The sequence below is a fragment of the Rhodnius prolixus genome, unplaced genomic scaffold (genome assembly GCF_049639745.1).
Source record: "Rhodnius prolixus isolate KJV_2025 unplaced genomic scaffold, Rpr scaffold_8, whole genome shotgun sequence".
NCBI lineage: Eukaryota > Metazoa > Arthropoda > Insecta > Hemiptera > Reduviidae > Rhodnius > Rhodnius prolixus.
Window position 1 is genome coordinate 7,215,907 of NW_027411593.1, and position 26,332 is coordinate 7,242,238.

Genomic DNA, 26,332 nt, shown 5'->3' on the forward strand with positions numbered 1-26,332 from the left:
GTGCTTCTACTCCATGGACTCAACCAAACAATCCTCTAAATTGTCATCCCAAAATATTCTGGAGAATAATAAATTACCCAAAACCAGATCAATCTTTGGAAATTATTGACAAAAATATTTACAGAGATTGTACATATGTATTAAAGAAAATATTGTTTAAAAAAGGTAATATTTCTTAGAAGAATCAATGTTCATCATAACAAAAAAATGTAGAGATAAAGTTTATACATTCAAAAAACATTTACACGCGAGTATGTTTATAAAAACGAAAGATTTAATTTTGAATTTTGATACTTTACTTTGTTATTGTTTACTTTTAAATAGATTCATGCACTGTTTAAAATATTTTTTATTATTTTTTTTAAATATCTCAGTTGTTACATGTTTAAATAAGGATACAGTGGGATGACGATTCCTTTTTGGCTTAGCTTATCACTTTAGGTCCACCGTTTGCACTTTAGTATTAGTCATGTGACAAATCGATTGGGAATTTCTTCCGTCTTGGCTGCCGTTTATCTCCCGGTTATCTTATTTAGTGAGAGATCCTTCTGGACCATATAATCACCACCATATCTGAAGATATTATCTTTCCTTCAACATTGTAAAAAAATGTCCAAATTAGTGAATATATTATTACAGAAATCACAATCAGAATTTCCGTGGGGAATAACTCTTGGAAGTACAACAACAGCCACAAATAATGTACATATTACTTGGGTAAGAATTTATAATTTATTTAATATATTTTAATAAATATGTAAAGAAGTTTTTTGTGACTGTAACAAGTTTATCATTCTAATCTCTTATTTTTAAAACAAATATTTTCTCATAAAGTCCCAGATAGAAGTAAAGTACACCTTTAACCTTAAAATATTAAGCATTTTTCATATTTTATAGTGGCAATGAATTTGGTTTTTAAGAAAAATAAAATTCTATCATTTAACTAATAATTTACTGGTAATAATTTTCTTTTTTGCAAAGATCTTTACGACTGCAGTTACTCTAATAAGATAAAAATTAATTAGCATAATAATTAGCATAAGGCAATAAAAAGACATAATATTTAAGTGCCAATATTTTTTTGGTTTAGAAATTATCCATGATTGTAGATTTTTAAAATAAGTAATTTATTCATAACAAGAAAGCTTTTTTCATGAAGGCGCTCTTACCTATTTTTGGGCCCAGCAAATTTGTAGATTTTGTTATTTTATTTAATCTTTGATTTAAAACAAAAAAAAATGACAAACTAGAATTATTTGGGTTGAGAAATCAATTATTCTAGACCCTTCTTCCTCAAAATAAAACTGGTTACAGAAAATTTTTGGTGTATCCCGGAATGCTGTCTCTTTTCAGTACTATAAAAAATTAAAGTGATGCCTATTTTTTTAGGCAGCTTTATACCTACAAAACCCAAATTAGTTGTTATATTTTAACGGAAAAATAAAAATTAGCGTTTTATATAAAGTAAAAATATTCTCTTTATAATAAATTGTTTATAATTGATTAATTGATTAATTATTTATTGTTAATTTTAGTTTCAATTGATTATCATTACAAAAAAATTAAGCATTTTTTATTAACTACAAAAAAAGGATCTTAATTATTGGTTGCCTTAAATTATAAACGACCATTTAGATTTGATTTATCTAATTATTACCTTCGATTGATTACTTTATAAGACTTGGCTGGAAACTTATAGTGAAAGTCGTCAGCCAATCATTACATAAAGTTTTATATCATTGTAGCGTACTAATTACTAATTTTCTCTTGCTTTACTGTTGTGATTCAAAAAATAGAATGAATTTAATTACATTCGTCTTTAAATTTGAAATTTTGTAAATTCAGTTGGGGTTTAGGTTGGTTTAATTAAAAAGTAACATCCTCACAAAATGCCTCAATTCTTGAAGGTGTGAAATATAAGCAGGGCCGGATTTTCCTTTATAGGCTAACTAGGCTTCAGCCTAGGGCCTCATGATCAAGAGGGGCCTACATTCAAATTGTTAGCAAAATTTAAATTACACTAGTCTAAAAAAACAGTGCACACTAAAACACTGTTTTAGTGATGTATCAATGTAGAGATCTATTTTATTATCTCTCATATAATTTACAAACTTAAAAATGTGAGGTGAAAGGGCCTCATAAGTGGAATACCTTAGGGCCTCTTTTCATCTAAATTCGGCCCTGAATATAAGAATAGAATTTCAGGGCTGATGTCAAATTTATAACTATTTAATCACCCAAACTTATGGTATAAAAACTGGGAAATCCATTAGATAAAGTGGTGCTCAAAGTTAACCGATTTGGAGCCTTGTTATCGAGTCCATAGGCACTGGTTTAGGGATGATGGTTCCCTCCTCCAAAAATGTATGAAAACCAGTTTTTATAATAATCTAGCCCATAATTCCCCAGTGTTTTTCTTAATAAGAGAGTGAAATTTCGGTAATGGCCAGAAAAATTCCTTAAAAAAAAAAAGAAAGTGCCTATCAAATAGGGGCTCAAAGTTTCAGTTATTATTGGTACCCTTCTTCAGGAGCTTCTTTAAAGTTGAAGAGCTAAGTGTTAATTTTTTTTCTAATATTTTTTATGTTTTGTTTTTGAGTTGCGGTAGATAATTGCAAACTCTCCTTCAGGAAAAGATACCCAGAAACCACCTTTTTTTTTCTGGGGCTCAAGATATCTCAAAAAAGATAATTCCTTTCCTTTTTTTTTGAGTGAAAAACTCAGTGGAAAATCCGCACGATTACAATACTTCTCGCAGAGAGAGTAAGAGAAGTAAAGTAGAAAAGAAGTAAGTGAGGAAGTTTAAATAATTCTAAAGAATGTTTATTTTTTGTTTTATGCTAAAAATGATTTTTTTTTTAAATCAATGTTGTCGGAGTGGAATTTGAATAGAGAGGGCTTGAACTCCTCTTCAGGATGAACTCCCAAGGTTGCACCGAAATTCCTCCTTCCATTAAAAGACATTACATTGTAATGCCCACTCTTTGCCAACAGCGTCCAGCCGATAGAACTTTCTATTGCATAACTACAAACCAGTTATGTTAACTTTGTTTATATAAAAACTAAACAAAAAACCTGAAATAACCTGAAAAACTGATCCATTCAGTTTACCTAAATTTTTTTAATAACTTTTTTTTTGTATTTCCTTATTTCACAGTCAGATCATGATTAGATGAATCGCTATTATTATAGTAGTAAATCAACAACAGCTGTATACAATTCTCTAAGAATACATACTCTAAAAATAGCACTAGAATAATTATTTGAAAATAACTGGCACTAAATATGGAACCAAACGGTGTGCATATCTTTGCAAATGATAATACTTTGGGTTAAAGATCAACTTTTTTTTTTTTTTTGCCTCCACATAATTTTCTTATTTATTTCTATAGAAAGAAGAATCTTCAGTGGAATTTTCACAATAAAATAATTAAAATCACAATAAAAACTAGCCAACCAAAGCTGTACATTATACGCCTGGCTTGAAAGTACAATGTAAGAAGCAGGAAATTCTAGTAAAACTAAGGAAGATTGGCCTATTTTTCCTTTCTATTATTACCTTAAAATCCAAAACTAGCCAGCCCCACCTGTACGTTATACGCCTGGCTCGAAAATACAAAATAAGAAGCTGGAAAGCAGAAAATTCTAGTAAAACTAAGGAATATTACTCTATTTTTCCTTTCTTTTATTAACTTAAGATCCAAAACTAGCCTGCTCAAGCTGTTCATTATACGCCTGGCATGTAAGAGGCAGGAAACAAGGAAATTATAGAAACACTAAGAATGGTCTATCTTAATTCCTCTATTTTGAGAACCACAAGATCCAAAACTAGCCAGCTCCTACTATATCTTATACGAATGGTTTGAAATTGCAATGTACGAAGCCGGAAACAAGGAAATTCTAGTAAAACTAAGGAAGATTGCTCTATTTTTCCTTTCTTTTATTACCTTAAGATCCAAAACTAGCCAGCCCTAGCTGTACATTATACGGCTGGCTTAAAAAACATAGTACGAAGGTGGAAACAAGGAAATTCTAGTAAAACTAATGAAGATTGCTCTATTTTTCCTTTCTTTTATTACCTTAAGATCCAAAACTAGCCAGCCCTAGCTGTACATTATACGGCTGGCTTGAAAAACATAGTACGAAGGAGGAAACAAGGAAATTCTAGTAAAACTAAGGAAGATTGGTCTATTTTCCTTTTCTTTTATTACCTTAAGATCCAAAACTAGCCAGCCCTAGCTGTACATTATTCGGCTGGCTTGAAAAACATAGTACGAAGGTGGAAACAAGGAAATTCTAGTAAAACTAATGAAGATTGCTCTATTTTTCCTTTTCTTTTATTACCTTAAGATCCAAAACTAGCCAGCCCTAGCTGTACATTATTCGGCTGGCTTGAAAAACATAGTACGAAGGTGGAAACAAGGAAATTCTAGTAAAACTAATGAAGATTGCTCTATTTTTCCTTTCTTTTATTACCTTAAGATCCAAAACTAGCCAGCCCTAGCTGTACATTATACGGCTGGCTTGAAAAACATAGTACGAAGGTGGAAACAAGGAAATTCTAGTAAAACTAATGAAGATTGCTCTATTTTTCCTTTCTTTTATTACCTTAAGATCCAAAACTAGCCAGGCCCAGCTGTACATTATTCGGCTGGCTTGAAAAACATAGTACGAAGGTGGAAACAAGGAAATTCTAGTAAAACTAATGAAGATTGCTCTATTTTTCCTTTCTTTTATTACCTTAAGATCCAAAACTAGCCAGGCCCAGCTGTACATTGTAGGCCTGGCTTGAAAATAAAATCTAAAAAGCCGGAAACAAGGAAAACCTAGTAAAACTAAGAATGATCCCTCTTATTTTCCATATTTTGCCAAAAAGTTCTCATAATAGAAAAAATAAGAGGGATCATCCTTAGTTTCACTAAATTTTCCTTGTTTCCAGCTTCTTACATTGTATTTGCAAGCCAGGCGTATAATGTACAGCTTAGCTTGCCTACTTTTGGATCTTAAGGTAATAAAAGAAGGGAAAAATGGTCCAATCTTTCTTAGTTTTACCGGATTTCCCTCCTTACCAGCTTCTTACTTTGTATTTTCTAGCCAGGGGTATAATATACAGCTTAGGTTGGCTAGTTTTGCACCTAAAAGTTCTCATAATAGAGAAAATAAGAGGGATCATTCTTAGTTTTCCTAGTTTTTCTTTGTTTGCTGCTTCATACTTTGTATTTGCAAGCCAGGCGTAGCACATAAAGCTTTGATTGGCTAGTTTTGGATCTAAAGGTTATTGGAATTTTGAAAAATAGTCCAATATTTCGATGTTTAACAAGATATTCCTTATTTTGTGTTACTAACTTTTTATTTTTAAGGAAGGTATACACAGTACACTAAATGTGACCAAGCTGGTGATCTTGAGGTTCTCAAAATGAGGAATAAAAAATATTCGCTCTTAGTTTTTCTAAAATTTCCTGGTTTCCTGCTTCGTACTTTGTAATTTCAAGCCAGGTGTACAATCTACAGCTAGGGCTGGTTGGATTTGGATCATAATGTATTAAAAGAAAGGAAAAATAGAGCAATCTCCCTTAGTTTTACCAGATTTTCCTCGTTTCCAGCTTCTTACTTTGTATTTTCAAGACAGGGGTATAATGTACAGCCTGGGCTGACTAGTTTTGTATCTTAAGGTAAAAAAAGAAAGGAAAAATAGACCAATCTCCCTTAGTTTTACCAGAATTTCCTTGTTTCTAGCTTCTTACTTTGCATTTTCAAGCCAGCCGTATATTGTACAGCTTAGGTTGGCTAGTTTTGCACCTAAAAGTTCTCATAATAGAGAAAATAAGAGGGATCATTCTTAGTTTTTATAGTTTTTCTTTGTTTGCTGCTTCATACTTTGTATTTGCAAGCCAGGCGTAAATAAAGCTTTGATTGGCTAGTTTTGGATCTAAAGGTTATTGGAATTTTGAAAAATAGTCTAATATTTCGAGAAATTCCTTATTTTGTGTTACTAACTTTTTATTTTTAAGGAAGGTATACACAGTACACTAAATGTGACCTAGCTTGTGATCTTGAGGTTCTCAAAATAAAGAATAGAAGAATATTCGCTCTTAGTTTTTCTAAAATTTCCTGGTTTCCTGCTTCTTACATTGCATTTTCAAACAGGCGTATAATTTACAGCCTGGACTGGCTACTTTTGGATGTTAAGGTAATAAAAGAACGGAAAGATAGAGCAATCTTCCTTAGTTTGACTACAATTTCCTTGTTTCCAGCTTCTTACACTGTATTTTCAAGACCGGCGTATAATATACAGTCTCGGCAGGCTACTTTTGGATCTTAAGATAATAAAAGAAAGGAATAGTAGACTAATCATTTTTAGTACGACTAGATTTTCCTCGTTCCCTGCTTCTTACTTTGTATTTTAAAGCTAGGTGTACAATGTACAGCCTGGGCTGGCTAGTTTTGGATCTTAAAGTAATAAAAGAAAGGAAAAATAGACCAATCTCCTTTAGTTTTACGAGATTTTTCTCGTTTCCAGGTTCTTACTTTGTATTTTCAAACGAGGGGTATATTGTACAGCTTAGGTTTGCTAGTTTTCGATCTTAACGTAATAAAAAAAAAGGGAAAATTGAGCAATCAACCTTAGTTTTACTTTATTTTCCTCGTTTCCTGCTTCTTACTTTTTATTTTAAAGCTAGGCGTACAATATACAGCTGAGGCAGGCTAGTTTTAGATCTTAGGGTAAAAAATAAAAGGAATAATAGACCAATCTCCCTTTGTTTTACGAGATTTTCCTCGTTTCCAGCTTCTTTCTTTGTATTTTAAAGCTTGGTGTACAATGTACAGTCGGGGCTGGCTACTTTTGGATCTTAAGGTAATAAAAGAAAGGAAAAATAGACCAATCTCCCTTAGTTTTACTAGATTTTCCTCGTTTCCAGCTTCTTACTTTGTATTTTCAAGGCAGGAGTATAATGTACTGCCTGGGCTGGCTAGTTTTGTATTTTAAGGTAATAAAAAGAAAGGAAAAATAGACCAATCTCCCTTAATTTTACGAGATTTTCCTCGTTTCCAGCTTCTTATTTTGTATTTTCAAGCGTGGCGTACAATGTATAGTTTGGGTTGGCTAGTTTTGAAACTTAAGGTAATATAAGATAGGACAAATTGACTAATCTAACTTACTTTGACTAGAATTTACTTGTTTCCAGCTTCTTAAATTGTATTTTCAAGACAGGCGTATAATATACAGCCTGGGCTGGCTACTTTTGAATCTTAAGGCAATAAAAGAACGGAAATATAGGCTAATCTTCCTTCGTTTGACTAGAATTTTGTAGTTTCCAGCTTCTTACATTGCATTTTCAAGCCATTCGTATAATATACAACCTGGACTGGCTACTCTTGGATCTTAAGGTAATAAAAGAATGGAAGAATAAAGTAATCTTTCTAAGTTTTACTAGAATTTTCTTGTTTCCAGGTTCTTACATTGTATTTTAAAACAGGCCTAGAATGTGCAATTTGGGCTGGCTACTTTTGGATCTTAAGTTAATAAAAGAAAGGAAAACTAGACTAATCTTTTTTAGTATGACTAGATTTTCCTTATTTCCAGCTTATTACTTTTTATTTTTAAGCCAGGCGTACAATATACAGCTGAGGCAGGCTAGTTTTAGATCTAAGGGTAATAAAAGAAAGGGAAAATTGAGCAATCATCCTTAGTTTTACCATAATTTCCTTGTTTCCAGCATCTTACTTTGTATTTTCAAACCAGGAGTATAATGTACAGCCTGGGTTGGCTAGTTTTGGATCTTAAAGTAATAAAAGAAAGGAAAAATAGACCAATTTCCCTTAGTTTTACGAGATTTTCCTCGTTTCCAGCTTCTTACTTTGTATTTTCAAGCCAGGGGTATAATATTTGTAAACGTATTATTATACCCCAAATAATATTTAGGGGTATAATAATAATATAGGTTGGCTAGTATTGGATCTTATGGTAAGAATAGGAAGGAAAAATAGAGTAATCCTCCTTAGTTTGACTAGATTTTGCTCGTTTCCAGCTTCTTATTTTTTATTTTCAAGCGTGGCGAACAATGTATAGTTTGGGTGGGCTAGTTTTGAATCTTAAGGTAATAAAAGATAGGACAAATTGACTAATCTAACTTAGTTTGACTAGAATTTACTTGTTTCCAGCTTCTTACTTTGTATTTTCAATCCAGGAGTATAATGTATAGCCTGGGCTGGCTAGTTTTGGATCTTAAAGTAATAAAAGAAAGGAAAAATAGACCAATCTCCCTTAGTTTTACGAGATTTTCATCGTTACCAGCTTCTTACTTTGTATTTTCAAGGCAGGGGTATATTGTACAGCTTAGGTTGGCTAGTTTTCGATCTTTAAGTAAGAAAAGAATAGGAAAATTGAGCAATTATCCTTAGTTTTAATTTATTTTCCTCGTTCCCTGCTTCTTACTTTGTATTTTAAAGCTAGGTGTACAATGTACAGCCTGGGCTGGCTAGTTTTGGATCTTAAAGTAATAAAAGAAAGGAAAAATAGACCAATCTCCTTTAGTTTTACGAGATTTTTCTCGTTTCCAGGTTCTTACTTTGTATTTTCAAACGAGGGGTATATTGTACAGCTTAGGTTTGCTAGTTTTCGATCTTAACGTAATAAAAAAAAAGGGAAAATTGAGCAATCAACCTTAGTTTTACTATATTTTCCTCGTTTCCTGCTTCTTACTTTTTATTTTCAAGGCAGGAGTATAATGTACTGCCTGGGCTGGCTAGTTTTGTATTTTAAGGTAATAAAAAGAAAGGAAAAATAGACCAATCTCCCTTAATTTTACGAGATTTTCCTCGTTTCCAGCTTCTTACTTTGTATTTTCTAGCCGGGGGTATAATATACAGCTTAGGTTGGCTAGTTTTGGATCTTATGGTAATAAAAGGAAGGAAAAATAGAGCAATCCTCCTTAGTTTGACTAGATTTTACTTGTTTCCAGCTTCTTACTTTTTATTTTTAAGCCAGGCGTACAATATACAGCTGAGGCAGGCTAGTGTTAGATCTTAGGGTAATAAAAGAAAGGAAAAATAGAGCAATCTTCCTTAGCTTAACCAGATTTTCCTCGTTTCCAGCTTCTTATTTTGTATTTTCAAGCGTGGAGTACAATGTATAGTTTGGGTTGACTAGTTTTGAGTCTTAAGGTAATAAAAGATATGACAAATTGACTAATCTAACTTAGTTCGACTAGAATTTACTTGTTCCCAGCTTCTTACATTGAATTTTCAAGACAGGCGTATAATATACAGCCTGGACTGGCTACTCTTGGATCTTAAGGTAATAAAAGAACGGAAGAATAGAGCAATCTTTCTAAGTTTTACTAGAATTTTCTTGTTTCCAGGTTCTTACATTGTATTTTAAACCAGGCCTAGAATGTGCAATTTGGACTGGCTACTTTTGGATCTTAAGTTAATAAAAGAAAGGAAAACTAGGCTAATCTTTTTTAGTATGACTAGATTTTCCTTGTTTCCAGTTTCTTACTTTTTATTTTTAGGCCAAGCGTACAATATACAGCTGGGGTGGTTAGCTTTCGATCTTAAGGTATTAAAAGAAAGGGAAAACCGAGCAATCTTCCTTAGTTTTACAGAATTTCCTTGCATCCAGCTTCATACTTTGCATTTTCAAGCCAGGCGTATAATGTACAGCTTAGGTTGGGTAGTTTTGTATCTAAAGGTAAAAAAAGAAAGGAAAAATAGACCAATATCCCTTAGTTTTACGAGATTTTCCTCGTTTCCATCTTCTTAATTTGCATTTTAAAGCCAGGAGTATATTGTACAGCTTAGGTTGGCTAGTTTTTGATCTTAAGGTAATAAAAAAAAGGGAAAATTGAGCAATCATCCTTAGTTTTACTTTATTTTCCTCGTTTCCAGCTTCTTACTTTGTATTTTGAAGGCAGGAGTATAACGTACTGCCTGGGCTGGCTACTTTTAGATCTTAAGGTAATAAAAGAAAGGAATAATAGACCAATCTCCCTTAGTTTTACGAGATTTTTCTCGTTTCCAGCTCCTTACTTTGTATTTTCAAGCCAGGGGTATATTGTACAGCTTAGGTTGGCTAGTTTTCGATCTTAACGTAATAAAAGAAAGGAAAAATAGACCAATCTCCCTTAGTTTTACTAGATTTTTCTCGTTTCCAGGTTCTTACTTTGTATTTTCAAACGAGGGGTATATTGTACAGCTTAGGTTGGCTAGTTTTCGATCTTAACGTAATAAAAAAAAAGGGAAAATTGAGCAATCAACCTTAGTTTTACTTTATTTTCCTCATTTCCAGCTTCTTACTTTGTATTTTAAAGCTTGGTGTACAATGTACAGTCGGGGCTGGCTACTTTTGGATCTTAAGGTAATAAAAGAAAGGAAAAATAGACCAATCTCCCTTAGTTTTACTAGATTTTCCTCGTTTCCAGCTTCTTACTTTGTATTTTCAAGGCAGGAGTATAATGTACTGCCTGGGCTGGCTAGTTTTGTATTTTAAGGTAATAAAAAGAAAGGAAAAATAGACCAATCTCCCTTAATTTTACGAGATTTTCCTCGTTTCCAGCTTCTTACTTTGTATTTTCTAGCCAGGGGTATAATATACAGCTTAGGTTGGCTAGTTTTGGATCTTATGGTAATAAAAGGAAGGAAAAATAGAGCAATCCTCCTTAGTTTGACTAGATTTTACTTGTTTCCAGCTTCTTACTTTTTATTTTTAAGCAAGGCGTACAATATACAGCTGAGGCAGGCTAGTGTTAGATCTTAGGGCAATAAAAGAAAGGAAAAATAGAGCAATCTTCCTTAGCTTAACCAGATTTTCCTCGTTTCCAGCTTCTTATTTTGCCAGGGGTATAATATACAGCTTAGGTTGGCTAGTTTTGAATCTTAAGGTAATAAAAGATATGACAAATTGACTAATCTAACTTAGTTTGACTAGAATTTACTTGTTCCCAGCTTCTTACATTGTATTTTCAAGACAGGCGTATAATATACAGCCTGGGCTGGCTTCTTTTGAATCCTAAGGCAATAAAAGAACGGAAATATAGGCTAATCTTCTTTCGTTTGACTAGAATTTCCTAGTTTCCAGCTTCTTACATTGCATTTTCAAGCCATTCGTATAATATACAGCCTGGACTGGCTACTCTTGGATCTTAAAGTAATAAAAGAAAGGAAAAATAGACCAATCTCCTTTAGTTTTACGAGATTGTTCTCGTTTCCAGGTTCTTACTTTTTATTTTAAAGCTAGGCGTACAATATACAGCTGAGGCAGGCTAGTTTTAGATCTTAGGGTAAAAAATAAAAGGAATAATAGACCAATCTCCCTTTGTTTTACGAGATTTTCCTCGTTTCCAGCTTCTTTCTTTGTATTTTAAAGCTTGGTGTACAATGTACAGTCGGGGCTGGCTACTTTTGGATCTTAAGGTAATAAAAGAAAGGAAAAATTGACCAATCTCCCTTAGTTTTACTAGATTTTCCTCGTTTCCAGCTTCTTATTTTGTATTTTCAAGGCAGGAGTATAATGTACTGCCTGGGCTGGCTAGTTTTGTATTTTAAGGTAATAAAAAGAAAGGAAAAATAGACCAATCTTCCTTAGCTTAACCAGATTTTCCTCGTTTCCAGCTTCTTATTTTGTATTTTCAAGCGTGGCGTACAATGTATAGTTTGGGTTGGCTAGTTTTGAATCTTAAGGTAATAAAAGATATCACAAATTGACTAATCTAACTTAGTTCGACTAGAATTTACTTGTTCCCAGCTTCTTACATTGAATTTTCAAGACAGGCGTATAACATACAGCCTGGGATGGCTTCTTTTGAATCCTAAGGCAATAAAAGAACGGAAATATAGGCTAATCTTCCTTCTTTTGACTAGAATTTCCTAGTTTCCACCTTCTTATTACAGAATGCATATTATTCATGGTTATTGGACCGTTTGAAAACCGAGCTGCAAGAAAAACGCCCACGATTGGCTCACAAAAAAGTCCTTTTCCATCACGACAACGCACCAGCTCACACCTCAGCAGTTGTGGTCGCAAAATTATTGGAAATAGGGTTCCAACTCGTTTCACATCCCCCCTATTCTCCAGACTTGGCTCCCTCGGACTACTATTTGTTCCCCAATATGAAGAAATGGCTGGCGGGAAAAAGATTTTATTCAAACGAGGAGTTGATTGCAGAAACGAATAGCTATTTTTCAGACTTGGACAAATCCTAATATTCGGAAGGGATCAACAAACTAGAGCATCGTTGGACGAAGTGTATAAGCCTAAAAAGAGACTATGTTGAAAAATAAAAAAGGTTTACCCCAAAAAATTAAGTAGTTTTTATTTTTGCACGGACTTTTCAAACGACCCTCGTACAGCTGAGGCAGGCTAGTTTTGAATCTTAAGCTAATAACAGAAGGGAAAAATAGATCAATCTCCCTTAGTTTTACGAGAATTTCCTAGTTTCCAGCTTCTTACATTGCATTTTCAAGCCATTCGTATAATGTACAGCCTGGACTAGCTACTCTTGGATCTTAAGGTAATAAAAGAACGGTAGAATAGAGCAATCTTTCTAAGTTTTACCAGATTTTCCTTGTTCCCAGCTTCTTACTTTTTATTTTTAAGCCTGGCGTACAATATACAGCCTGGGCTGGCTACTTTTGGATCTTAAGGTAATAAAAGAAAGGAAAAATAGTCCAATCTCCCTTAGTTTTACCAGATTTTTCTCGTTTCCAGCTTCTTACTTTGCATTTTTAAGCCAGGGGTATATTGTACAGCTTAGGTTGGCTAGTTTTCGATCTTAACGTAATAAAAGGAAGGAAAAATAGAGCAATCCTCCTTAGTTTGACTAGATTTTACTTGTTTCCAGCTTCTTACTTTTTATTTTTAAGCCAGGCGTACAATATACAGCTGAGGCAGGCTAGTGTTAGATCTTAGGGCAATAAAAGAAAGGAAAAATAGAGCAATCTTCCTTAGCTTAACCAGATTTTCCTCGTTTCCAGCTTCTTATTTTGCCAGGGGTATAATATACAGCTTAGGTTGGCTAGTTTTGAATCTTAAGGTAATAAAAGATATGACAAATTGACTAATCTAACTTAGTTTGACTAGAATTTACTTGTTCCCAGCTTCTTACATTGTATATTCAAGACAGGCGTATAATATACAGCCTGGGCTGGCTTCTTTTGAATCCTAAGGCAATAAAAGAACGGAAATATAGGCTAATCTTCTTTCGTTTGACTAGAATTTCCTAGTTTCCAGCTTCTTACATTGCATTTTCAAGCCATTCGTATAATATACAGCCTGGACTGGCGACTCTTGGATCTTAAGGTAATAAAAGAACGAAAGAATATAGCAATCTTTCTAAGTTTTACTAGAATTTTCTTGTTTCCAGGTTCTTACATTGTATTTTAAACCAGGCCTAGAATGTACAGACTGGGCTGTCTAGTTTTGGATCATAAGGTAATAAAAGAAAAGAAAAATAGACCAATCTCCCTTAGTTTTACTAGATTTTCCTCGTTTCCAGCTTCTTACTTTTTATTTTCAAGCCAGGAGTATAATGTATTGCCTGGGCTGGCTAGTTTTGTATTTTAAGTTAATAAAAAGAAAGGAAAAATAGACCAATCTCCCTTAGTTTTACGCGATTTTCCTCGTTTCCAGCTTCTTACTTTGTATTTTCAAACCAGGGGTATATTGTACAGCTTAGGTTGGCTAGTTTTCGATCTTAACGTAATAAAAGAAAGGGAAAATTGAGCAATCCTCCTTAGTTTGACTAGATTTTCCTCGTTTCCAGCTTCTTATTTTGTATTTTCAAGCGTGGCGTACAATGTATAGTTTGGGTTGGCTAGTTTTGAATCTTACGGTAATAATAGATAGGACAAATTGACTAATCTAACTTAGTTTGACTAGAATTTACTTGTTTCCAGCTTCTTACATTGTATTTTCAAGACAGGCGTATAATATACAGCCTGGGCTGGCTACTTTTGAATCATAAGGCAATAAAAGAACGGAAATATAGGCTAATCTTCCTTCTTTTGACTAGAATTTCCTAGTTTCCACCTTCTTACATTGCATTTTCAAGCCATTCGTATAATGTACAGCCTGGACTAGCTACTCTTGGATCTTAAGTTAATAAAAGAACGGTAGAATAGAGCAATCTTTCTAAGTTTTACCAGATTTTCCTTGTTTCCAGCTTCTTACTTTTTGTTTTTAAGCCTGGCGTACAATATACAGCTGAGGCAGGCTAGTTTTGGATCTTAAGGTAATAAAAGAAAGGAAAAATAGTCCAATCTCCCTTAGTTTTACCAGATTTTTCTCGTTTCCAGCTTCTTACTTTGTATTTTCAAACCAGGAGTATAATGTACAGCCTGGGCTGGCTAGTTTTGGATCTTAAAGTAATAAAAGAAAGAAAAATTAGACCAATCTCCCTTAGTTTTACGAGATTTTCTTCGTATCCAGCTTCTTACTTTGTATTTTCAAGCCAGGGGTATAATGTACAGCTTAGGTTGGCTAGTTTTCGATCTTAACGTAATAAAAGAAAGGGAAAATTGAGCAATCATCCTTCGTTTTACTTTATTTTCCTCGTTTTCAGCTTCTTACTTTGTATTTTCAAGCCATTCGTATAATGTACAGCCTGGACTGGCTACTCTTGGATCTTAAGTTAATAAAAGAACGGAAGAATAGAGCAAACTTTCTAAGTTTTACCAGATTTTCCTTGTTTCCAGCTTCTTACTTTTTATTTTTAAGCCTGGCGTACAATATACAGCTGAGGCAGGCTAGTTTTGAATCTTAAGCTAATAACAGAAAGGAAAAATAGAGCAGTCCTTCTTAGTTTGACTAGATTTTACTTGTTTCCAGCTTCTTACTTTTTATTTTTAAGCCAGGCGTACAATATACAGCTGAGGCAGGCTAGTGTTAGATCTTAGGGCAATAAAAGAAAGAAAAAATAGAGCAATCTTCCTTAGCTTAACCAGATTTTCCTCGTTTCCAGCTTCTTATTTTGCCAGAGGTATAATATACAGCTTAGGTTGGCTAGTTTTGAATCTTAAGGTAATAAAAGATATGACAAATTGACTAATCTAACTTAGTTTGACTAGAATTTACTTGTTCCCAGCTTCTTACATTGTATTTTCAAGACAGGCGTATAATATACAGCATGGGCTGGCTTCTTTTGAATCCTAAGGCAATAAAAGAACGGAAATATAGGCTAATCTTCTTTCGTTTGACTAGAATTTCCTAGTTTCCATCTTCTTACATTGCATTTTCAAGCCATTCGTATAATATACAGCCTGGACTGGCTACTCTTGGATCTTAAGGTAATAAAAGAACGAAAAAATAGAGCAATCTTTCTAAGTTTTACTAGAATTTTCTTGTTTCCAGGTTCTTACATTGTATTTTAAACCAGGCCTAGAATGTGCAATTAGGGCTGGCTACTTTTGGATCTTAAGTTAATAAAAGAAAGGAAAACTAGACTAATCTTTTTTAGTATGACTAGATTTTCCTTCTTTCCAGCTTCTTACTTTTTATTTTTAAGCCTGGCGTACAATATACAGCTGAGGCAGGCTAGTTTTGAATCTTAAGCTAATAACAGAAAGGAAAAATAGACCAATCTCCCTTAGTTTTACGCGATTTTCCTCGTTTCCAGCTTCTTACTTTGTATTTTCAAACCAGGGGTATATTGTACAGCTTAGGTTGGCTAGTTTTCGATCTTAACGTAATAAAAGAAAGGGAAAATTGAGCAATCCTCCTTAGTTTGACTAGATTTTCTTCGTTTCCAGCTTCTTATTTTGTATTTTCAAGCGTGGCGTACAATGTATAGTTTGGGTTGGCTAGTTTTGAATCTTACGGTAATAATAGATAGGACAAATTGACTAATCTAACTTAGTTTGACTAGAATTTACTTGTTTCCAGCTTCTTACATTGTATTTTCAAGACAGGCGTATAATATACAGCCTGGGCTGGCTACTTTTGAATCTTAAGGCAATAAAAGAACGGAAATATAGGCTAATCTTCCTTCTTTTGACTAGAATTTCCTAGTTTCCACCTTCTTATTACAGAATGCATATTATTCATGGTTATTGGACCGTTTGAAAACCGAGCTGCAAGAAAAACGCCCACGATTGGCTCACAAAAAAGTCCTTTTCCATCACGACAACGCACCAGCTCACACCTCAGCAGTTGTGGTCGCAAAATTATTGGAAATAGGGTTCCAACTCGTTTCACATCCCCCCTATTCTCCAGACTTGGCTCCCTCGGACTACTATTTGTTCCCCAATATGAAGAAATGGCTGGCGGGAAAAAGATTTTATTCAAACGAGGAGTTGATTGCAGAAACGAATAGCTATTTTTCAGACTTGGACAAATCCTAATATTCGGAAGGGATCAACAAACTAGAGCATCGTTGGACGAAGTGTATAAGCCTAAAAAGAGACTATGTTGAAAAATAAAAAAGGTTTACCCCAAAAAATTAAGTAGTTTTTATTTTTGCACGGACTTTTCAAACGACCCTCGTACAGCTGAGGCAGGCTAGTTTTGAATCTTAAGCTAATAACAGAAGGGAAAAATAGATCAATCTCCCTTAGTTTTACGAGAATTTCCTAGTTTCCAGCTTCTTACATTGCATTTTCAAGCCATTCGTATAATGTACAGCCTGGACTAGCTACTCTTGGATCTTAAGGTAATAAAAGAACGGTAGAATAGAGCAATCTTTCTAAGTTTTACCAGATTTTCCTTGTTCCCAGCTTCTTACTTTTTATTTTTAAGCCTGGCGTACAATATACAGCCTGGGCTGGCTACTTTTGGATCTTAAGGTAATAAAAGAAAGGAAAAATAGTCCAATCTCCCTTAGTTTTACCAGATTTTTCTCGTTTCCAGCTTCTTACTTTGCATTTTTAAGCCAGGGGTATATTGTACAGCTTAGGTTGGCTAGTTTTCGATCTTAACGTAATAAAAGGAAGGAAAAATAGAGCAATCCTCCTTAGTTTGACTAGATTTTACTTGTTTCCAGCTTCTTACTTTTTATTTTTAAGCCAGGCGTACAATATACAGCTGAGGCAGGCTAGTGTTAGATCTTAGGGCAATAAAAGAAAGGAAAAATAGAGCAATCTTCCTTAGCTTAACCAGATTTTCCTCGTTTCCAGCTTCTTATTTTGCCAGGGGTATAATATACAGCTTAGGTTGGCTAGTTTTGAATCTTAAGGTAATAAAAGATATGACAAATTGACTAATCTAACTTAGTTTGACTAGAATTTACTTGTTCCCAGCTTCTTACATTGTATATTCAAGACAGGCGTATAATATACAGCCTGGGCTGGCTTCTTTTGAATCCTAAGGCAATAAAAGAACGGAAATATAGGCTAATCTTCTTTCGTTTGACTAGAATTTCCTAGTTTCCAGCTTCTTACATTGCATTTTCAAGCCATTCGTATAATATACAGCCTGGACTGGCGACTCTTGGATCTTAAGGTAATAAAAGAACGAAAGAATATAGCAATCTTTCTAAGTTTTACTAGAATTTTCTTGTTTCCAGGTTCTTACATTGTATTTTAAACCAGGCCTAGAATGTACAGACTGGGCTGGCTAGTTTTGGATCATAAGGTAATAAAAGAAAAGAAAAATAGACCAATCTCCCTTAGTTTTACTAGATTTTCCTCGTTTCCAGCTTCTTACTTTGTATTTTCAAGCCAGGAGTATAATGTATTGCCTGGGCTGGCTAGTTTTGTATTTTAAGTTAATAAAAAGAAAGGAAAAATAGACCAATCTCCCTTAGTTTTACGCGATTTTCCTCGTTTCCAGCTTCTTACTTTGTATTTTCAAACCAGGGGTATATTGTACAGCTTAGGTTGGCTAGTTTTCGATCTTAACGTAATAAAAGAAAGGGAAAATTGAGCAATCCTCCTTAGTTTGACTAGATTTTCCTCGTTTCCAGCTTCTTATTTTGTATTTTCAAGCGTGGCGTACAATGTATAGTTTGGGTTGGCTAGTTTTGAATCTTACGGTAATAATAGATAGGACAAATTGACTAATCTAACTTAGTTTGACTAGAATTTACTTGTTTCCAGCTTCTTACATTGTATTTTCAAGACAGGCGTATAATATACAGCCTGGGCTGGCTACTTTTGAATCATAAGGCAATAAAAGAACGGAAATATAGGCTAATCTTCCTTCTTTTGACTAGAATTTCCTAGTTTCCACCTTCTTACATTGCATTTTCAAGCCATTCGTATAATGTACAGCCTGGACTAGCTACTCTTGGATCTTAAGTTAATAAAAGAACGGTAGAATAGAGCAATCTTTCTAAGTTTTACCAGATTTTCCTTGTTTCCAGCTTCTTACTTTTTATTTTTAAGCCTGGCGTACAATATACAGCCTGGGCTGGCTACTTTTGGATCTTAAGGTAATAAAAGAAAGGAAAAATAGTCCAATCTCCCTTAGTTTTACCAGATTTTTCTCGTTTCCAGCTTCTTACTTTGTATTTTCAAACCAGGAGTATAATGTACAGCCTGGGCTGGCTAGTTTTGGATCTTAAAGTAATAAAAGAAAGAAAAATTAGACCAATCTCCCTTAGTTTTACGAGATTTTCTTCGTATCCAGCTTCTTACTTTGTATTTTCAAGCCAGGGGTATAATGTACAGCTTAGGTTGGCTAGTTTTCGATCTTAACGTAATAAAAGAAAGGGAAAATTGAGCAATCATCCTTCGTTTTACTTTATTTTCCTCGTTTTCAGCTTCTTACTTTGTATTTTCAAGCCATTCGTATAATGTACAGCCTGGACTGGCTACTCTTGGATCTTAAGTTAATAAAAGAACGGAAGAATAGAGCAAACTTTCTAAGTTTTACCAGATTTTCCTTGTTTCCAGCTTCTTACTTTTTATTTTTAACCCTGGCGTACAATATACAGCTGAGGCAGGCTAGTTTTGAATCTTAAGCTAATAACAGAAAGGAAAAATAGAGCAATCCTCCTTAGTTTGACTAGATTTTACTTGTTTCCAGCTTCTTACTTTTTATTTTTAAGCCAGGCGTACAATATACAGCTGAGGCAGGCTAGTGTTAGATCTTAGGGCAATAAAAGAAAGGAAAAATAGAGCAATCTTCCTTAGCTTAACCAGATTTTCCTCGTTTCCAGCTTCTTATTTTGCCAGAGGTATAATATACAGCTTAGGTTGGCTAGTTTTGAATCTTAAGGTAATAAAAGATATGACAAATTGACTAATCTAACTTAGTTTGACTAGAATTTACTTGTTCCCAGCTTCTTACATTGTATTTTCAAGACAGGCGTATAATATACAGCATGGGCTGGCTTCTTTTGAATCCTAAGGCAATAAAAGAACGGAAATATAGGCTAATCTTCTTTCGTTTGACTAGAATTACCTAGTTTCCATCTTCTTACATTGCATTTTCAAGCCATTCGTATAATATACAGCCTGGACTGGCTACTCTTGGATCTTAAGGTAATAAAAGAACGAAAAAATAGAGCAATCTTTCTAAGTTTTACTAGAATTTTCTTGTTTCCAGGTTCTTACATTGTATTTTAAACCAGGCCTAGAATGTGCAATTAGGGCTGGCTACTTTTGGATCTTAAGTTAATAAAAGAAAGGAAAACTAGACTAATCTTTTTTAGTATGACTAGAATTTCCTAGTTTCCAGCTTCTTAGTTTGTATTTTCAAGGCAGGAGTATAATGTACTGCCTGGGCTGGCTAGTTTTGAATTTTAAGGTAATAAAAAGAAAGGAAAAATAGACCAATCTCCCTTAATTTTACGAGATTTTCCTCGTTTCCAGCTTGTTACTTTGTATTTTCTAGCCAGGGGTATAATATACAGCTTAGGTTGGCTAGTTTTGGATCTTATGGTAATAAAAAGAAGGAAAAATAGAGCAATACTCCTTAGTTTGACTAGATTTTCCTTCTTTCCAGCTTCTTACTTTTTATTTTTAAGCCTGGCGTACAATATACAGCTGAGGCAGGCTAGTTTTGAATCTTAAGCTAATAACAGAAAGGAAAAATAGACCAATCTCCCTTAGTTTTACGCGATTTTCCTCGTTTCCAGCTTCTTACTTTGTATTTTCAAACCAGGGGTATATTGTACAGCTTAGGTTGGCTAGTTTTCGATCTTAACGTAATAAAAGAAAGGGAAAATTGAGCAATCCTCCTTAGTTTGACTAGATTTTCTTCGTTTCCAGCTTCTTATTTTGTATTTTCAAGCGTGGCGTACAATGTATAGTTTGGGTTGGCTAGTTTTGAATCTTACGGTAATAATAGATAGGACAAATTGACTAATCTAACTTAGTTTGACTAGAATTTACTTGTTTCCAGCTTCTTACATTGTATTTTCAAGACAGGCGTATAATATACAGCCTGGGCTGGCTACTTTTGAATCTTAAGGCAATAAAAGAACGGAAATATAGGCTAATCTTCCTTCTTTTGACTAGAATTTCCTAGTTTCCACCTTCTTATTACAGAATGCATATTATTCATGGTTATTGGACCGTTTGAAAACCGAGCTGCAAGAAAAACGCCCACGATTGGCTCACAAAAAAGTCCTTTTCCATCACGACAACGCACCAGCTCACACCTCAGCAGTTGTGGTCGCAAAATTATTGGAAATAGGGTTCCAACTCGTTTCACATCCCCCCTATTCTCCAGACTTGGCTCCCTCGGACTACTATTTGTTCCCCAATATGAAGAAATGGCTGGCGGGAAAAAGATTTTATTCAAACGAGGAGTTGATTGCAGAAACGAATAGCTATTTTTCAGACTTGGACAAATCCTAATATTCGGAAGGGATCAACAAACTAGAGCATCGTTGGACGAAGTGTATAAGCCTAAAAAGAGACTATGTTGAAAAATAAAAAAGGTTTACCCCAAAAAATTAAGTAGTTTTTATTTTTGCACGGACTTTTCAAACGACCCTCGTACAGCTGAGGCAGGCTAGTTTTGAATCTTAAGCTAATAACAGAAGGGAAAAATAGATCAATCTCCCTTAGTTTTACGAGAATTTCCTAGTTTCCAGCTTCTTACATTGCATTTTCAAGCCATTCGTATAATGTACAGCCTGGACTAGCTACTCTTGGATCTTAAGGTAATAAAAGAACGGTAGAATAGAGCAATCTTTCTAAGTTTTACCAGATTTTCCTTGTTCCCAGCTTCTTACTTTTTATTTTTAAGCCTGGCGTACAATATACAGCCTGGGCTGGCTACTTTTGGATCTTAAGGTAATAAAAGAAAGGAAAAATAGTCCAATCTCCCTTAGTTTTACCAGATTTTTCTCGTTTCCAGCTTCTTACTTTGTATTTTCAAACCAGGAGTATAATGTACAGCCTGGGCTGGCTAGTTTTGGATCTTAAAGTAATAAAAGAAAGAAAAAATAGACCAATCTCCCTTAGTTTTACGAGATTTTCTTCGTATCCAGCTTCTTACTTTGTATTTTCAAGCCAGGGGTATATTGTACAGCTTAGGTTGGCTAGTTTTCGATCTTAACGTAATAAAAGAAAGGGAAAATTGAGGAATCATCCTTCGTTTTACTTTATTTTCCTCGTTTCCAGCTTCTTACTTTTTATTTTCAAGCCATTCGTATAATGTACAGCCTGGACTGGCTACTCTTGGATCTTAAGTTAATAAAAGAAAGGAAAAATAGACCAATCTCCCTTAGTTTTACTAGATTCTCCTCGTTTCCAGCTTCTTACTTTGTATTTTCAAGCCAGGAGTATATTGTACAGCTTAGGTTGGCTAGTTTTCGATCTTAATGTAATAAAAAAAAGGGAAAATTGAGCAATCCACCTCAGTTTTACTGGAAGTTCCTGGTTTTCAGCTTCTTACATCGTATTTTTATGCCAGGGGTTTAATGTTCAGTCTTGGCTGTCTACTTTTGGATGTTAACGTAATAAAAGAAGGGAAAAATAGAGCAATCTGCGTTAGTTTTACTAGAATTTCCTTGTTTCCAGCTTCTTACATTGTATTTTCAAGCCTGGCGTACAATGTACAATTTGGGTTGGTTAGTTTTGAATCTTAAGGTAATAACAGAAGGGAAAAATAGACCAATCTCCCTTAGTTTTACGAGATTTTCCTCGTTTCCAGCTTCTTACTTTGTATTTTCAAGCCAGGGGTATATTGTACAGCTTAGGTTGGCTACTTATCGATCTTAACGTAATAAAAGATAGGGAAAATTGAGCAATCATCCTTAGTTTTACGAGATTTTCCTCGTTTCCAGCTTCTTACTTTGTATTTTAAAGCTAAGTGTGCAATGTACAGCCTGGGCTGGCTACTTTTGGATCTTAAGGTAATAAAAGAAAGGAAAAATAGTCCAATCCCCCTTAGTTTTACCAGATTTTTCTCGTTTCCAGCTTCTTACTTTGTATTTTCAAACCAGGAGTATAATGTACAGCCTGGGCTGGCTAGTTTTGGATCTTAAAGTAATAAAAGAAAGAAAAAATAGACCAATCTCCCTTAGTTTTACGAGATTTTCTTCGTATCCAGCTTCTTACTTTGTATTTTCAAGCCAGGGGTATATTGTACAGCTTAGGTTGGCTAGTTTTCGATCTTAACGTAATAAAAGAAAGGGAAAATTGAGCAATCATCCTTCGTTTTACTTTATTTTCCTCGTTTCCAGCTTCTTACTTTTTATTTTCAAGCCATTCGTATAATGTACAGCCTGGACTGGCTACTCTTGGATCTTAAGTTAATAAAAGAAAGGAAAAATAGACCAATCTCCCTTAGTTTTACTAGATTCTCCTCGTTTCCAGCTTCTTACTTTGTATTTTCAAGCCAGGAGTATATTGTACAGCTTAGGTTGGCTAGTTTTCGATCTTAAAGTAATAAAAAAAAGGGAAAATTGAGCCATCCACCTCAGTTTTACTGGAAGTTCCTGGTTTTCAGCTTCTTACATCGTATTTTTATGCCAGGGGTTTAATGTTCAGTCTTGGCTGTCTACTTTTGGATGTTAACGTAATAAAAGAAGGGAAAAATAGAGCAATCTGCGTTAGTTTTACTAGAATTTCCTTGTTTCCAGCTTCTTACATTGTATTTTCAAGCCTGGCGTACAATGTACAATTTGGGTTGGTTAGTTTTGAATCTTAAGGTAATAACAGAAGGGAAAAATAGACCAATCTCCCTTAGTTTTACGAGATTTTCCTCGTTTCCAGCTTCTTACTTTGTATTTTCAAGCCAGGGGTATATTGTACAGCTTAGGTTGGCTACTTATCGATCTTAACGTAATAAAAGATAGGGAAAATTGAGCAATCATCCTTAGTTTTACGAGATTTTCCTCGTTTCCAGCTTCTTACTTTGTATTTTAAAGCTAAGTGTGCAATGTACAGCCTGGGCTGGCTACTTTTGGATCTTAAGGTAATAAAAGTAAGGAAAAATAGTCCAATCTCCCTTAGTTTTACTAGATTGTCCTCGTTTCCAGCTTCTTACTTTGTATTTTCAAGCCAGGAGTATAATGTACAGCTAAGGTTGGGTAGTTTTGTACCTAAAAGTTCTCTTAATAGAGAAAATAAGGGGATCATACTTAGTTTTCCCAGTTTATCCTTGTTTCCTGCTTCATAATTTGTATTTGCAAGCCAGGCGTAGCATATAAAGCTTTGATTGGCTAGTTTTGGACCAAAAGTTTATTGGAATTTTGAAAAATAGTCTAACATTTCGATGTTTAACAAGATATTCCTTATTTTGTGTTACTAACTTTTTATTTTTAAGCTAGGTATACACAGTACACTAAAGGCGGCCTCGTTTGGGATCTTGAGGTTCTCAAAATAAGGAATAGAATGCTATTCGCTCCTAGTTTTTTTAAAATTTCCTGGTTTCCAGCTTCGTACTTTGTAATTTCAAGCCAGGTGTACAATGTACAGCTAGGGCTGGCTAGATTTGGATCACAAGGTAATAAGAGAAAGGAAAAATATTCCAATCTCCCTTAGTTTTACCAGATTTTCCTCGTTTCCAGCTTCTTACTTTGCATTTTCAAACCAGGAGTATAATGCACAGCTTAGGTTGGCTAGTTTTCGATCTTAACGTAATAAAAGAAAGGGAAAATTGAGCAATCATCCTTCGTTTTACTTTATTTTCCTCGTTTCTAGCTTCTTACTTTGTATTTTATAGCTACGTGTACAATGTACAGACTGGGCTGGCTACTTTTGGATCATAAGGTAATAAAAGAAAAGAAAAATAGACCAATCTCCCTTAGTTTTACTAGATTTTCCTCGTTTCCAGCTTCTTACTTTGTATTTTCAAGCCAGGAGTATAATGTATTGTCTGGGCTGGCTAGTTTTGTATTTTAAGTTAATAAAAAGAAAGGAAAAATAGACCAATCTCCCTTAGTTTTACGCGATTTTCCTCGTTTCCAGCTTCTTACTTTGTATTTTCAAACCAGGGGTATATTGTACAGCTTAGGTTGGCTAGTTTTCGATCTTAACGTAATAAAAGAAAGGGAAAATTGAGCAATCCTCCTTAGTTTGACTAGATTTTCTTCGTTTCCAGCTTCTTATTTTGTATTTTCAAGCGTGGCGTACAATGTATAGTTTGGGTTGGCTAGTTTTGAATCTTACGGTAATAATAGATAGGACAAATTGACTAATCTAACTTAGTTTGACTAGAATTTACTTGTTTCCAGCTTCTTACATTGTATTTTCAAGACAGGCGTATAATATACAGCCTGGGCTGGCTACTTTTGAATCATAAGGCAATAAAAGAACGGAAATATAGGCTAATCTTCCTTCTTTTGACTAGAATTTCCTAGTTTCCACCTTCTTATTACAGAATGCATATTATTCATGGTTATTGGACCGTTTGAAAACCGAGCTGCAAGAAAAACGCCCACGATTGGCCCACAAAAAAGTCCTTTTCCATCACGACAACGCACCAGCTCACACCTCAGCAGTTGTGGTCGCAAAATTATTGGAAATAGGGTTCCAACTCGTTTCACATCCCCCCTATTCTCCAGACTTGGCTCCCTCGGACTACTATTTGTTCCCCAATATGAAGAAATGGCTGGCGGGAAAAAGATTTTATTCAAACGAGGAGTTGATTGCAGAAACGAATAGCTATTTTTCAGACTTGGACAAATCCTAATATTCGGAAGGGATCAACAAACTAGAGCATCGTTGGACGAAGTGTATAAGCCTAAAAAGAGACTATGTTGAAAAATAAAAAAGGTTTACCCCAAAAAATTAAGTAGTTTTTATTTTTGCACGGACTTTTCAAACGACCCTCGTACAGCTGAGGCAGGCTAGTTTTGAATCTTAAGCTAATAACAGAAGGGAAAAATAGATCAATCTCCCTTAGTTTTACGAGAATTTCCTAGTTTCCAGCTTCTTACATTGCATTTTCAAGCCATTCGTATAATGTACAGCCTGGACTAGCTACTCTTGGATCTTAACGTAATAAAAGATAGGGAAAATTGAGCAATCATCCTTAGTTTTACGAGATTTTCCTCGTTTCCAGCTTCTTACTTTGTATTTTAAAGCTAAGTGTGCAATGTACAGCCTGGGCTGGCTACTTTTGGATCTTAAGGTAATAAAAGAAAGGAAAAATAGTCCAATCTCCCTTAGTTTTACCAGATTTTTCTCGTTTCCAGCTTCTTACTTTGTATTTTCAAACCAGGAGTATAATGTACAGCCTGGGCTGGCTAGTTTTGGATCTTAAAGTAATAAAAGAAAGAAAAAATAGACCAATCTCCCTTAGTTTTACGAGATTTTCTTCGTATCCAGCTTCTTACTTTGTATTTTCAAGCCAGGGGTATATTGTACAGCTTAGGTTGGCTAGTTTTGGATCTTAAAGTAATAAAAGAAAGGGAAAATTGAGGAATCATCCTTCGTTTTACTTTATTTTCCTCGTTTCCAGCTTCTTACTTTTTATTTTCAAGCCATTCGTATAATGTACAGCCTGGACTGGCTACTCTTGGATCTTAAGTTAATAAAAGAAAGGAAAAATAGACCAATCTCCCTTAGTTTTACTAGATTCTCCTCGTTTCCAGCTTCTTACTTTGTATTTTCAAGCCAGGAGTATATTGTACAGCTTAGGTTGGCTAGTTTTCGATCTTAATGTAATAAAAAAAAGGGAAAATTGAGCAATCCACCTCAGTTTTACTGGAAGTTCCTGGTTTTCAGCTTCTTACATCGTATTTTTATGCCAGGGGTTTAATGTTCAGTCTTGGCTGTCTACTTTTGGATGTTAACGTAATAAAAGAAGGGAAAAATAGAGCAATCTGCGTTAGTTTTACTAGAATTTCCTTGTTTCCAGCTTCTTACATTGTATTTTCAAGCCTGGCGTACAATGTACAATTTGGGTTGGTTAGTTTTGAATCTTAAGGTAATAACAGAAGGGAAAAATAGACCAATCTCCCTTAGTTTTACGAGATTTTCCTCGTTTCCAGCT

At 34.4% G+C, this 26,332-nt stretch overlaps 1 protein-coding gene across 2 annotated transcripts in view; it reads left to right on the top strand.

Moving 5' to 3' along the window:
- The first annotated feature begins 351 nt into the window (after positions 1 to 351).
- LOC141450788 (uncharacterized) overlaps positions 352 to 26,332 on the top strand; it is a 136,050-nt gene continuing 110,069 nt past the window's right edge. Inside the window, exon 1 of one of the 2 annotated variants that reach the window (XM_074121593.1) lies at positions 352 to 717. In XM_074121593.1, coding sequence (XP_073977694.1) covers positions 610 to 717 — 108 coding nt within the window. In that variant the 5' untranslated portion in view covers positions 352 to 609. The remainder of the gene's footprint in view (positions 718 to 26,332) is intronic. The other variant, XM_074121592.1, reaches the window with a different exon arrangement.